At 41.1% G+C, this 13,239-nt stretch overlaps 1 protein-coding gene across 3 annotated transcripts in view; it reads right to left on the bottom strand.

Annotated features, from left to right (window-relative positions):
• The window catches only part of camk1db (calcium/calmodulin-dependent protein kinase 1Db), a 32,715-nt gene that overhangs the window by 12,906 nt on the left and 6,570 nt on the right, over positions 1-13,239 (bottom strand). For 2 of the 3 annotated variants that reach the window (XM_081607904.1, XM_081607905.1), the window contains exons 3-4: positions 2,448-2,579; positions 72-146 (exon numbers count right to left, since the gene is read on the bottom strand). In XM_081607904.1, the coding sequence (XP_081464030.1) occupies positions 72-146; positions 2,448-2,579 (207 nt within the window). Of the gene's footprint in view, positions 1-71; positions 147-2,447; positions 2,580-2,745; positions 2,830-13,239 lie in introns of all 3 variants that reach the window. The other variant, XM_081607906.1, reaches the window with a different exon arrangement.

The raw sequence follows: 13,239 nt of genomic DNA, 5'->3' as shown, positions 1-13,239 counted from the left end.
TCGAAATGACGGGCCAAACGGGAGGCCGAGAGCTGACCTAAACTAACAGCGTGGTGGGCTGATGTACTTACAGCTGCATTATGAGGTACAGGTGATTGGAGCTTTCGTAGATGTCCTCCAGAGCCACGATATTCTCATGTTTTATCCTGGAGGGGGGAGGGGGGGAGAAAATTCGCTTAGCAACAGATGAAACCTCCTTCAGTCTTTTCTTAAAATGACACCCGGCCGACAGAAAGCAGATCTGTCTTTTGTTTCTGTTACGCTTCTTTGTTAGAATAAATGTGCGCTTGTCAAATATGGTGCGCTGCAAAAAGGGTTGAGCTTATCTGCATTCTGTCACACCGCGAGTTTTGTTACGTGTTTTGTTGGGATCTTATGTGAAATGTCAACATGTAGTCGTGCGTAAGGTGAAGCAGAAGGAAAATTATACATTCATTTACATTTTTATTTCAAACAGGATAAAATAAAGTAGTGTAATTTAATTCAGCCTGCCAGAAATAGACCTTATAAAACCACGTTCTGTTTCAATTAGACTTTAAGACCTTCAGGAGTAACGTTTGCCTCCTGCAGCTTTGCACACCTGCAGACTGAAATGCCATATTCTCATGTGCAAAATAGCTCTGGCTCAGTCAATGGAGACGTCAATAGACGGCAACTTTCAAGACTTTTCGATTAAGTCTTTGGTCTGAACTTTGACTGGACCATTCTAGCACATAAATACTTATATTTAATCCCTTCTATTGCAATTCTGGGTGCATGTTTGGAGCTGTTTCCAAGAGTTACAGTTTTTCCATATTTTTTTCCTTTCTAGCTTCTTTGTCTGTGATTTAGAAAAAATAAAACACTCACTTTCGCTCTGGGTTTACCAACCGGCATTGACAGAATAAGAACACCAACATCATGTAGCGCGTTGTTTACTGACGTAGTAATGGTGGATGCCGCTGTCTGTTTTAAACTATTCAGCAATGGGAGCTGATAGGATTGCTACTAAATCCTGACAAGATAAAGGAAGCTAATCAAAAGAAAGAACATCTAATAGAAATTGCATGTTGTAGCACACTGGCTGCAACGTCTGTAGAGAAGCCTGTTTGGATGTGCAGTCGGAGCCAGAAGTGCATGATGTCTTTTATAATTTCATAATCGTGATTTTTTTTTTTTTTTTTTTTTAAATCACCCTGCATTTGCGTCCGATTTGGCTTCTTCTGGTGCAGAATTATGATGCATGTCTCATCTGAATGATTTAAAACGCCTATTAAATGCAACATGACCGTTCAGATTGCGGGCGCCTTGAAAACAATCGATTTTGTATTGCTTTACATATGAAAGTGGCTCAAATCAGATTTGGGAATAGATCCCGATTGGGCCGTTCAGATTGCAGAAAAATAGTCAGATACTATAGGCTACATAGGCTGCGGACCAGATGCACCGCAGCCTATGTGAAATCCAAAGGAAGTTACGCTGGATTTTTTTTTCAAGGTGTAAGAATAAAGGGAGCTAAACTGAAATATACGGCACCTTTTGAAAGAAATTAATCATTTCCTTCTTCCACTTCACACTTATGCACGACTTTGTGTTGGTCTATCACATAAAATCATGGCAAAAAATTTGTGTAAACCCCCAAGGTGAATGAATGACTGCCTACATGTTAAGCTATAAAACCTCAGGATAAACGGAAAATAAAAGCACCGAGTGCATGTGGCTGGGCAGGCGAGAAAAAAAGTACAGGCAGTGTAAACGACAAAAGGTCTTCAAAAGGGGTGAGCGTTTAAAAAGAGTGAGGTGGAGCTGGAGGAGGAGGAGGAGGAGGTGGTGAAAGCCTCAAAGGACCAAACAACCTTCACAACTTCTCTGCTTTCCTAGTCTGGAATGAAAATGAGGTTGCAGTTTGAGGACTGTCAGAGAGGAGAAGAGAGGGTAAAGAGTGGTAGAAGAAAAACAGATCACAAACCAAGAGAAAGACAGAGAGAGAAAGAGAGAGAGGAAAATGCAGCTGTAACCAAGCAACTACAGCCAAGCAATGCAATGCTCACTTTTAAAATGACTGATAACTGAGCTGCTCTGAGTATTGATATATCAGCCCCTGGAGGAGGATGTGTCACCTGGTGTCAGTGCAATCTTATCAAAGCCACCTGGGCAGGTGTGTGTGTGTGTGTGTGTGTGTGTGTGTGTGTGTGTGTGTGTGTGTGTGTGTGTGTGTGTGTGCGCGCGCGCGCGCGTGCGTGCGTGTGTGTGTGTGTGTGTGTGTGTGTGTGTGTGTCTCAATAGCTAGGACTAGACAGAGCAGCCACTTAAGCTAGTCACTGACGGCTAAATAAACAGAGACTAAAGAAGCAGCCATAGAAAAGAGAGCAAGAGGACAACAGCTTGCCCCGAGGATAAAGCCAGGTGGGCGACCCTTTCCTAGAGCTCTACCCCAGAAAACCGCTCGGTCACACGGCGGGGCGTACTTCCTAAGCACGGCGATCTCGTTCTCGATGCTCGTCTCCTTCCCCTTGAGCGCCTTCTTGGGGATGCACTTGATGGCCACCATCTTTCCCGTGGCTTTCTCGCGAGCCATCACCACCTCAGAAAACGCACCGCTGCAGGACACAGACAAAAAAAGAGAGAGAAGGGGGGGCGGGGAGGGGGACGTCAGTTCAGCCATATACGAGCTCAGACAATATTGACACATCGTCAGTGAGCAGAGAGCGGGCACTCAGAGGCAGACGGGCCAGAGTACACAAACAGCATATTGTGAATATTTACTGAGACTCGGGAAAATCCGTGACCATGGTCAACCACCCGCCGCACGGCCAAACGCATGGCAAACACTTTTAACCCCCACCTTTCCTAAAAAAAAAAAAAAAAAAAAAAAAAAAAATCAGCCATTTAGCAGGGCAGATAGCTCGTCTTCTTCTACCATCTGCCTCCACACACGAGCGTGTTTAAAAACAAAGCAAATACAGAATTAAGGGAATATTTGCTGAAGCAATCTATCTGTTGCTATGATACCACAGAGATAATAAGTCTTGCAAAGCAGACACGGTGGTTACTTTTTCCCTCCTTGTCACACACGCTCTTTTCCCTCCGCATATGTTGAGATTGGCTTCATGTCAGCATCCTGGACAGAGCTGAAAAGCTGCAACTCACCAGGACTGAAGCTGACATGACCTAAAATCCTGCAGTTACCTTCAATTAACTGGAGCCTGTTTTTTTATATATATATATATATATATATATATATATATATATATATATATATATATATATATATATATATATATATATATATATATATATATATATATACTTTGTTTTTTTTAAAACAAAGTGAGAGGATCCTTGTACAACCACTTTGGTATAGGTTATGTTGTTTACATAGTGCATTTAAATGCATCATCATAATCCATCTAGATTTTCAGACACAGAAAGCTTTTTAGAGGCACAAACAGGTGAGCTATTCTGAAACACGCTGATACTGCAAATTTACTCACCTCAAAATAGAGCGAAAAATATTCCATTATCATGACATAACTTTTGGTTTTGTCCTGATAATTCATCATTTTACTTACAAAACGACATGAAACAAGTCTATAGCAAAGATTGGACGATCAAGGCGAGTCAAAAAAAAGTTTGAATCGAGTCCTTTAAACATCATTTTGGATCTCTGAGTTGCTTTAAACGCAAAAGCAAATCAGTTTCATCAGCAACTGCATTTACATCACTGACAACTGACTTTTGCTTTTCTCTGCTAAGGACTGTAAGAGACAGACAGAGGACCAGGTCTGACCGAGAGAAACTTATTGAGCTTAAAGAAAGAAAAAAAAACAGAACTGGTGGCGAAAATCCCTTAAAAATGGCAAAGACTAGTATGAATAATGAGCATTGCGACAATTACTTTACATTTATTCTAATTTGGATTACAATAATTATGAAAAATTTCCTTTGGTATGTGCTTATTTGGTTCCTCTGATGCTACAAATGAAAAAACTTAATGGATAAATGTATCAAATAATCACGATTCCAATCTTGCGCAACATAATTATGCGCAACTGATTACTTTTCGTATTTTTCCATATTCAAATAGTGGTGACACAGACCCCTGTTCGCTGCTAAAAGCAGCCCTGGAGGGAAAGCGAGCATCACAGCAGGACGACAGAGCAGCAGAAGGTGACCTGAAGTGATGACTCATGCTTTTTCCTTGACATCATATCTGCATTTACCCGAGGAAAGATGGCGCACTATCAGAAGGTATTGACTTTGATGTTCAGCCTCAAACTTCCTTTAACTTGGAAAAGAAAGCTCTCTGAGCTAACCACAGACAGATTGTTACTCCCTGTCCAGCTGATTTGCCCCAAATCTGTCACATTTTCAGCTGGTGCGGTTCGCTTTCCCACTGCCCTGCACTGTCAAATGGCGCTGCATCAAGAACCACAGCAGAAAACGACACAAAACCTCTGAAGAAGATACTGAGCAACTTCCTCCTTCATGAAATGTAAACAATCAGTATTTGTCTTGTCGTTGGTAAAAGACCACAAGCCATTTCTCACGCTTGCGCTAGACTCCAGTGTTTGTTTAGGTTGTATTTACCCAGAATGCCTTGCGCTAGTGTTCACTTCCTACTTTTTGAACAGTCTCTGGTCTGCTTGGCGTTCACATGTGAACTGCACCAGAGTTCATTTCAACTTAACCAGACCTAGGGTTTTAGGTGAACTAGAGTTTGTTTTTTTGGTCCACATCAGAGTTCAATCTTGCATTCACATCTCCCCAAATGAACCGCACTTTCTAGGCAAATGAACTAGAGTTTGATTAAAAGGGACCAAACAGGACTGGTGTGAATGCACACCTATGTTCTTTAAGAAACCTTTGAGGTATTTTATCTAAATAGGTAAGTGGGGATCCAGCCATTTATACTGGATATAATCAGGTGACTTCTGAATATAACTGTTTATCTTATTGAGGTTCAAAAGAGTGATGGAGGAGGGTAAGAACAAATGCACCACACTTTTCACAAAACGTAGAAAATCACACAAATATATAAATATATATTTTTAATGAACCGTTTTCTTTAGAGCATCGATGGCGTGCCAGGCGTGTAATAATTTCCTCCCCAAAGCCTCTGAACTCGGTGCCACGGTCAGGTGCTGCGAGTCGCACCACGGCCACTAATCCCTTAAACCTCCATCCCACACGGAGGGAAAGGGTCGGCCTGCGCCGCAGCACACGAACAAGCTGCGCACCAACACAGCACCTGGCTTCAGGTGCGGTGCGGTGAGGTGGAACGCAATCACCGCAAACAAAACAGAGCGAGCTCGGCGGCGCGTGGGCCCTTCTGACGTGACCTCATTCTGACACACGACGCGGGAGAAAATGTAAAGGCTGAGGTGTCGGCGAAGAACTACTTGTCGGCGTACTGGAGCGCTGTCTTCCCACAGCAGCTCCGGCCGTGAGGACAATCAGCATCATTCCCATTCAGCAGCACACACCACGGACTTCCACAGCTGGTGTGGACGTCGGGAAAAGCGCGCCTTTCCTCGACCATCTGCGTGCTGAGAAGAGCGCGAGCAAGCGGGGTTTTTTTTCTTTCTTTTCAGAGCTCCTCGCTCTCTCGCTCTCTCTCTCTCTCTCTCTCTCTCTCTCTCTCTCTCTCTCTCTCTCTCTCTGCAGGAGAAGAGACACGCTGATGAAAACCACAGGAAACCTGTGATCTCAATGGGAAAGTGTGCTGAGCTACATTTTGTACCCCCACCCGGTTCACCACACTGACAAGCAAATACATCACTTCCTGTGAATGACAGCTTGACACAAGGCCGCTACTTCCCCTGATTTGTCAGAGCATGAACCCTGACAAACTAGGCTGCAAAAGCATTTACTCTATGAAGCCACAATTCACAGAAAAAGAGCTTCTTCAGCGTGTGACAGTGACACGCTGCTGAATCTCCACCGTAGTCAACAGTTTTCAGACATTTCATCCAGTTAGCTGCTCTGTAGGGTTACAAAGAAACGATTATTTTAGCTAGTCGATTAATTGGATAACAAAATTGGTACATTCTGCAGATTTTTTTTTTTGTTTTTAGCCATTAAAAGATGCATGTAAACAAATAATGAAATTTTTTAAGTAAGAATCAAAATATTTTATTCCCTTAAATGTAACAACATGGCTTTCCTATAATGAACGACTGATCATTAGCAGCAGATGATGCATCTGCAGCTAAAAAATACTTCTGACATCAACATGTGAAAAGCTCAGCTCTTTCTGCTTGACATCAACATAGCGCAGGGCAGATATGTTGATTGTTTTAAGATTACCTGATCAACAAATGGATAGCAGAAGGTGATTAATGGGAGAAAACAAATTATACATATATATATATATATATATATATATATATATATATATAAAATATTCCCTTCTCACCCTCCGCGGGTGGTCTGTTTCATCCTCTGAGCTCGGGTCCTCTACCAGAGGCCTGGGAGCTTGAGGGTTCTGCGCAGTATCTTGGCTGTGCCTAGAACTGCACATTTCTGGACTGAGATGTCTGATGTTGTTCCTGGGATCTGTTTGAGCCACTGCTCCAGTTTGGGGGTGACTGCCCCGAGGGCTCCGATGACCACAGGCACCACTGTGGTCTTCACCTTCCAGGTCTTTTCGAGTTCCTCCCTGAGGCCCTGGTATTTCTCCAATTTGTCATGCTCCTTTTTCCTGATATATATATATATATATATCACTTCCTGTGAATGACAGCGAATGAGATATATATATATATATATATATATATATATATATATATATATATATATATATATATATATATATATATATATATTAAATGCAAACTATATATTTTCTGAAGTTTTGGCTTAATTGCTGCTCTGAATATGTTGCTCTTTCAGCATTTTGCCTTTTTTTTCTTGGTCTGTATGCTCCAGTTAACGATTAATCGATTTCCAAATTAGTTGACGATTATTAATTTAATTAATGATGATAAATTCCTAACAGTGTTTTTGTTTGTGGGTGATTAAATCACTCTAATGTACTTATGCGTGTGGCTGCGGTGCATCTTAACGAGTTCAGCACCAGACATCAGAGAAACCTCCATTCGATTTCAATCTTATCTCGACCTGTTCTGCATTACAAATGAATTCAGGCTTCCTTTGCAGCGCTCTGTGCTCACAGCTCTGGATGTCCCTATGAGCAGAGTGTGACAGTCTGCAGTCACACAATGTGCAGACAGCCAGGCCAAAAACCGGCTGACTAATGCGAAAGTGGGCTGCCGTCTCTGTGTGAAACCGGCGGCTGTCGCTGCAGATGCAGAGCGAGCCCAGCCTAGAAAACTTTTCACCGCCCTGCCCGCCTGCCTGCTGGGGGGCCGACTGCAGTAAAAACGCGGGGAGGAGCTGACGGTGGAGCAGGAGCTCGGAGGTTGAACAACAGAGGCTTTGCTCCTGGATGCTGGAGGCTGGTGCGAGTATTGTGCTGCTGCTGCTGCTGAGTAATCGCACTGAATCATCTTGTGTAAGATGCATCACGGCAGGCGGTTATGCAACATGATGGAAAAGTCGAGAGCTGATGATGAAGGTGAAGCTGCCGGCCAGGGAGCCGCCCAGTCAGAGTCACCTTGCAGCAACGCCTACAGCCTGACCCAAAATGGAGGATCCTTTCACCACTTCAATTGACAAATTTATTTCTGTATTAAGTTGCAGAATTCATGCTACCCTGATCAAGAATACCTTGCAGAAGTACTCATACCACTTGAACTTTTTTAAAATATTGCCTGTTTACAGCTACAAATCCCAGCGTTTACAGTAATTTAGACCAACACAAACTAGTCCATAACTATGAAGTTATGCACATCATATTTTTTCTTTTTTTAGTCATAAACAAACATAGTAAAAGTCTCCAAATCCGTCTGCAGTCTTTTGCAGCCTCTCACAGGTTCTTAGTTGCCACCGCCTTGGTGTTGCTATGGTGACGGCAAAGTTCAACTTTGCTCTCATCTTCTTCCATAAGCTGCTGCATTCTTAACAAAAGTCCACGTTACGTACATTAACACCTTTTACGAGAAGCCGTGTTTTTATTTTGATAATTTAAACCGGTGACATTTTATGAGCCTTGTTTTGACCGGCTTCGTCGTCTGAGGTTTAAAAATACTTCATCAGATAAATGACGACTATGTTCTCGCTGAAACTCAAAAGTTTATTTAAGTTGAGACCACAGACGTAAAAAAAAAAAAACAACTTGTGATCACACCTAGTTGAAAGGATGTTGGTCATACTGTGATAAAATTGCCGCAGTCACATCTTTATCAGGGTTATTGACTTTTACTGGTACCCAAGAAATTCTCAGTATTTTTGTTTTAAAGATAACTATAAGATCTTTGTTATGGTGACAAGAAATGAGTATAACATTAGTGGCGGTGAGCCAGCGGTAAAACAGACCAAATGGGATTGTTTCGTGGCCTGTTGGTAGCTCGATTGTGAACAATGTCATAAGAATATGAGACCATCAGCCTGGTACATATAATGTACATATAATCATTTAATCCCCTCCAGGGTAATCTGGGTCTACTCCGGGTTCTCTTCCAATTGGGACAGGCCCAAATGAGAGTCACGGAAAGGTGGCGGCCCGGGTTTCTCTCCTAAAATGAAACATTGACGGATGTTTGGGCAAAAGCCTGTGCAACATAAAACAGCTATTTTACTTGAAAATGAAGTCACTCCCCTGTAAAATGTGTTGGGGTGGTGGGGGATGGATGCTTAAAATGTTGCACAGATTTTATCTCACTAAGAAGATCTTTCAGAAGTTTAAGTGTGGTGGTAATGTCACCTTTCCAATTGTGTTTACTTTTAACTCAATTTTACTCTGGTCTTAAAAATGTGGCGCTTTAGCTAAGCTCTCAGCTTGATGTGACCATAAGTTCAGTAATGCATCAAATTAGTTACAGATAAATTCAAACTCTCCCATACTTCAAATGTTAATTAATCTTACACAATATAATATTTTTAAAATGTTGGATGCTTTAAAAACCAGCATTTACTGATTTTACTTTATATCATCCATTTATTCCATTAATCAAACACAAATCTCTTGTAATTTTTCCACATTCCTCACTGCTTCAGTTTCAAAAACATACAGTGTTTTTTGTTTTGTTTCTCCTGCTAATAAAGCTAATAATAATAACAAAATGGTGGCAGGCTAGTGCTACGTTTTTAGTACTTCTCCATTTTCCTGCTGTCACTTCCTACTTTCGTCGCTCTGTCACTGAACGTCATTGTAAAACATGATACAGGCTTAAGATTGTTGGAAAATAAATATCAGTGAAATAATTGGCCAAAGCCGATAAAACCGTCCATAAAACCTGCTCATGGTCATTCTGACCACATTTAGCGAATGTCCTCTGAGTGAGGTTGAAGCAGCTTGTTTTTTTTAGCTCTGCACTGTTGGATTCAAAGGTACCATCTGTAGTGTCCTGATTTTATGCATTTTGCTGTGAGTTCAGCCAAATAGCAATAAACCGCACACCGATCCTGGTTACCAATGTGAAATGAATTCACCCGGATCATATTTAAACACTATGTTGCTTTTTATCCAGAAGGACGTATGGAGTAATTAATTATTCAACATTTGCCACTTTTCTTTCAGGTATCTTCTAATTGGATTAGGATTACAGTGGATTAGGATTGTAGTTGATCTGTTATGTCCAAGTCTGTTTATCAGGCTGCCAGATCAGTTTAACATCCATCTGTGGCAACAATGAGCAGCACTTTTATCAACTCTGGAGACTCTGGCGTTCGTTACAGTACAATCAGTCATTCACCCGTTCGTACACACATTCACTCACTGATACTGTGTGCTACATTGTAGCCATGGCTGCCCTGGAACAGACTGGCAAAAGCGAGGCTGCCATTCAGTAGGTGCCACCATCAAATATGGTAAATTTCCCCATTTGATCTCACCTTATACATGTTTCTGTCTTGTCTTGCTGGGGTGGTTAAGTCAAAGTAGTGGCATAAGCATCAGAGCCACAAATCCAACCAGTGCTGAGCTACAGTCATTATCAAGAGACCATCTAATATGAGAAATGTGTCATTTAGCAAAATCTGATAGTGAAGATGTGCCACATCTTCACATCTGGTCACCCGACCAGATGATTCTGGTCGGGTGACCAGAATCATCTGATTTTCAGCTTAACCAGCCCACGCTGGTAAACAATCAGTCAGAAATGTGAAAAGCCAATTATTCTCACCTTAACAAATGCTTATCACCCACATGGTAAAAGTAGGTCAGTGAGCCGCTGACAACAACACTCTTCGATGTGGAAGTTGTCACTGTGAGAAGATTCAGTGTAGATGTTTTAAGTATCAGCGAGGTCCTTAAATATGGTTGAAAGCACAAACATTGTAAAAATAAATAAATAAATAAATAAATAATTTTTAAAAAGTCATATTTATAAACACACCCACAACAGATTCAGTGAGTGCTGGTCATTTCCTTGACTAGTCTGTACTTATCCAGTTTTGGGTTACCGAAAAAAAGTTGGGCACTTAAAAGGAGCCGTCAGCTACAGGATGTCAGGGAACAAACTTCAGCAATACCAGAAAAAAAATAAGCAACTAAGTTGCTCTATAGTATGTTTTAGATATGTAAATTAATGAAAAAGATCAATTAGTTGTGCTGGGGTTTTTTTTCTTTTTAAATAAAACCATCTACCCCACAAAGCAGTTAACAGTCACAGATTACTTACTCCAGATTCGTCACACACAAAAACAACCAATATAGTTAATAAATCTGTCTAACAAGAACATAAACTGTTACATTTATTCACCTAAAGAAAATAATGTCATTATATCAGCAGCAGAAGCGTTGACCTTTTGCTGATTATGGACGTGAGGTCTTTAAAGCATTTAAAAGAGTGATTGACTTTTACCTCATGACAGACTTTTATTTTAACAAACTGGATCAACGAACCGTCGAACGTGTCAAACAACGAATGCTGAATCGTTTGGGCATTCTGCTGCTATTCATTAAACACTGAAGCTAGCTTAGAATGCTGCTGCTAACCTGGGCTGTAAGCAGCTTTGTTATCTCTCTACAGTCACTGCAGGCTTCCTGTCTGCGGTTGTGCTCCCGAGCAGCACCAGAACTCTCTGGGTGCCGTTTGATTACCCTCCAGAACCGCAGAGCGCTGCGTCACGGCAACAGGTGCCACGGCGTCCGGCAACAGTAAACTGTAGGAGCCAGTGAATTAATCAATAGCTTCTAACTTCAGCTATGAAGAAGTGGATGTAAGCGAGGCGGTGCGGCCTCCAGGTGACATTTAACAACATTTAAAGAATGTCAAAGTTATCGGTTACAGCAGCTATGGTCAGGAGGAGGTGGAAGTGTCAGAGTAAAAACTTGTGCTTTATTTATTTTTTTTAAATGTGAAGGTTTACCAAAGCTAAGCTAGGAAAAATACTGATATCATCAGACTTTTCTCTTAATCCGATTCCTCTTCCCCACATATTGCTGTGCTTTGCCAGTCAGCTGCCTAAAGACACAAAACAAAAAGTAAAATAAAAATTCAAATATTTGGAAATGTTTCGTTTTATGAAAACTAAACTGTGCCACCACGCATTTCTAAATGTGATTAGGAGGGGAAATACTGAACAACCTGACAATTTTAATGAGAAACTCCTGCTTTTATTTGGCTCTACAAATACATTAACATATAAAATGTTTTGCCTTTTTTTTTAGCTCAGCAAAAATCTGATAGAGAAAACAGGAACATGATGTCAGGCGAACAGGGGATCTATGCAGTAAGGGTGGTGAGCGTCGCAATGACGATTACTTAGAGTACAATCAGCAAAAATCTGATACGTACTATAAAGTTCTTATTGGACTGAAACATCAGGAACAAAAGACGCTTTACGGTTTTTCTGCAGCCGCAGAAACGGGTCACTAGATTCCACTGGGTCAATTATTTCAGCCAAGAGGTTTTCAACAACTTGAGCTTCACCTCCATTGTGGACAAAAGACCATAATAAACACAAGAAGATCCAGAAAAAAACCCCTCTGTGTCCTTCGACAGCCAGTGTAGCCTCAGGACGGTGACGGACGATATGTGGTCTTCCAGAGGTCTAGGAACATCTTTGTTGCCTAGCTGCTGTATTCAGCGTGTTCAAGGTCTCGACTGCAATTCCACGTGGCACACGCAGAGCTTTTTCAGGCAGAAAAACATCTTAATTTTTCTCTGTATAGCGAGTTGCCTTGAGGCGATTATCACTGATTTTAATATGTTTATGGCTTGTTCAGCGCAGGCAGAAAGCACATTTCCAGGCAAATACAGCTCAGGTCTCATGAAACACACAAAGCCTGTATTTCTTAAGATTATCTAGATATTGATATATTTTAAAAAGTGTAAAAATAATTCCTTTTTTAAAAAGATTCTGTTCACCCACCATCACCATCTTTCCCATGTGGTGGCTGGATTAACCACTTTCTGATCAGACACAGTTAAATTAGTTTAAAGTTGTTCATTACTGATCTGCCTGTTTAAGTAAGGCTGATCTGGACCCAATCTATAGAGACATTTGCTTATCTTAAAATAATTTATACATACCTTTTTAAGTAACTAACTTTTCTAGCCTGAATTACACGTGTGGACAAAACTGTCGGCACCTCTCTGAAATCTCAGGACGATCGAGGTATTCTGGAGAGAAATGAGCTGCCTAGAGTCGGAAAGCTTACTCTCAGTTGCAGGTCATGGGTCTTCCAGCAAGATAATGACTCAAAACACACAACTAAAAACACCCAGGAATGACTAAGAGCAAAACATTGTACTATTCTGAACTGGCCTGGTGGATTATCTCAGCTTCTTCTTTCCTCGCTCGTCACCTTTATCTTATCTTTTTCTTTAAAAAAAAAAAAATCCCGTCATGGCCGTATCAGACACCTTTAAACTGGCCTCTATCTCTTTAAGAAATTCCTACGCTTTCTGACGCTCACTCGTCACCAGTCATCAAAACAAAGCTGTTTGCAACTGTTTGTAGTTTGCATGAAAAGCTCAGCAGATGCGAAATTCCACTAGGTGTATACAAGTTGCTGCTGCCGCTAGTCTGCAGGAGCTATCCTATAAAATGCATGACATTATAGGATAATATAAGTTTTTAAAAAAAGTCAATTTAGCTCCCTTTTATAAATATGAACTTTTGTTGAAAATAAAAACAAACAAAAAAGGGAACTGCAGATGGGATTAACATTCAGTAGGAGGCGTTAGA

The sequence above is a fragment of the Poecilia reticulata genome, chromosome 6, assembly GCF_904066995.2.
Source record: "Poecilia reticulata chromosome 6, P_reticulata-male-v2, whole genome shotgun sequence".
Lineage (NCBI taxonomy): Eukaryota > Metazoa > Chordata > Actinopteri > Cyprinodontiformes > Poeciliidae > Poecilia > Poecilia reticulata.
This window is presented reverse-complemented; position numbering and strand designations above follow the sequence as displayed.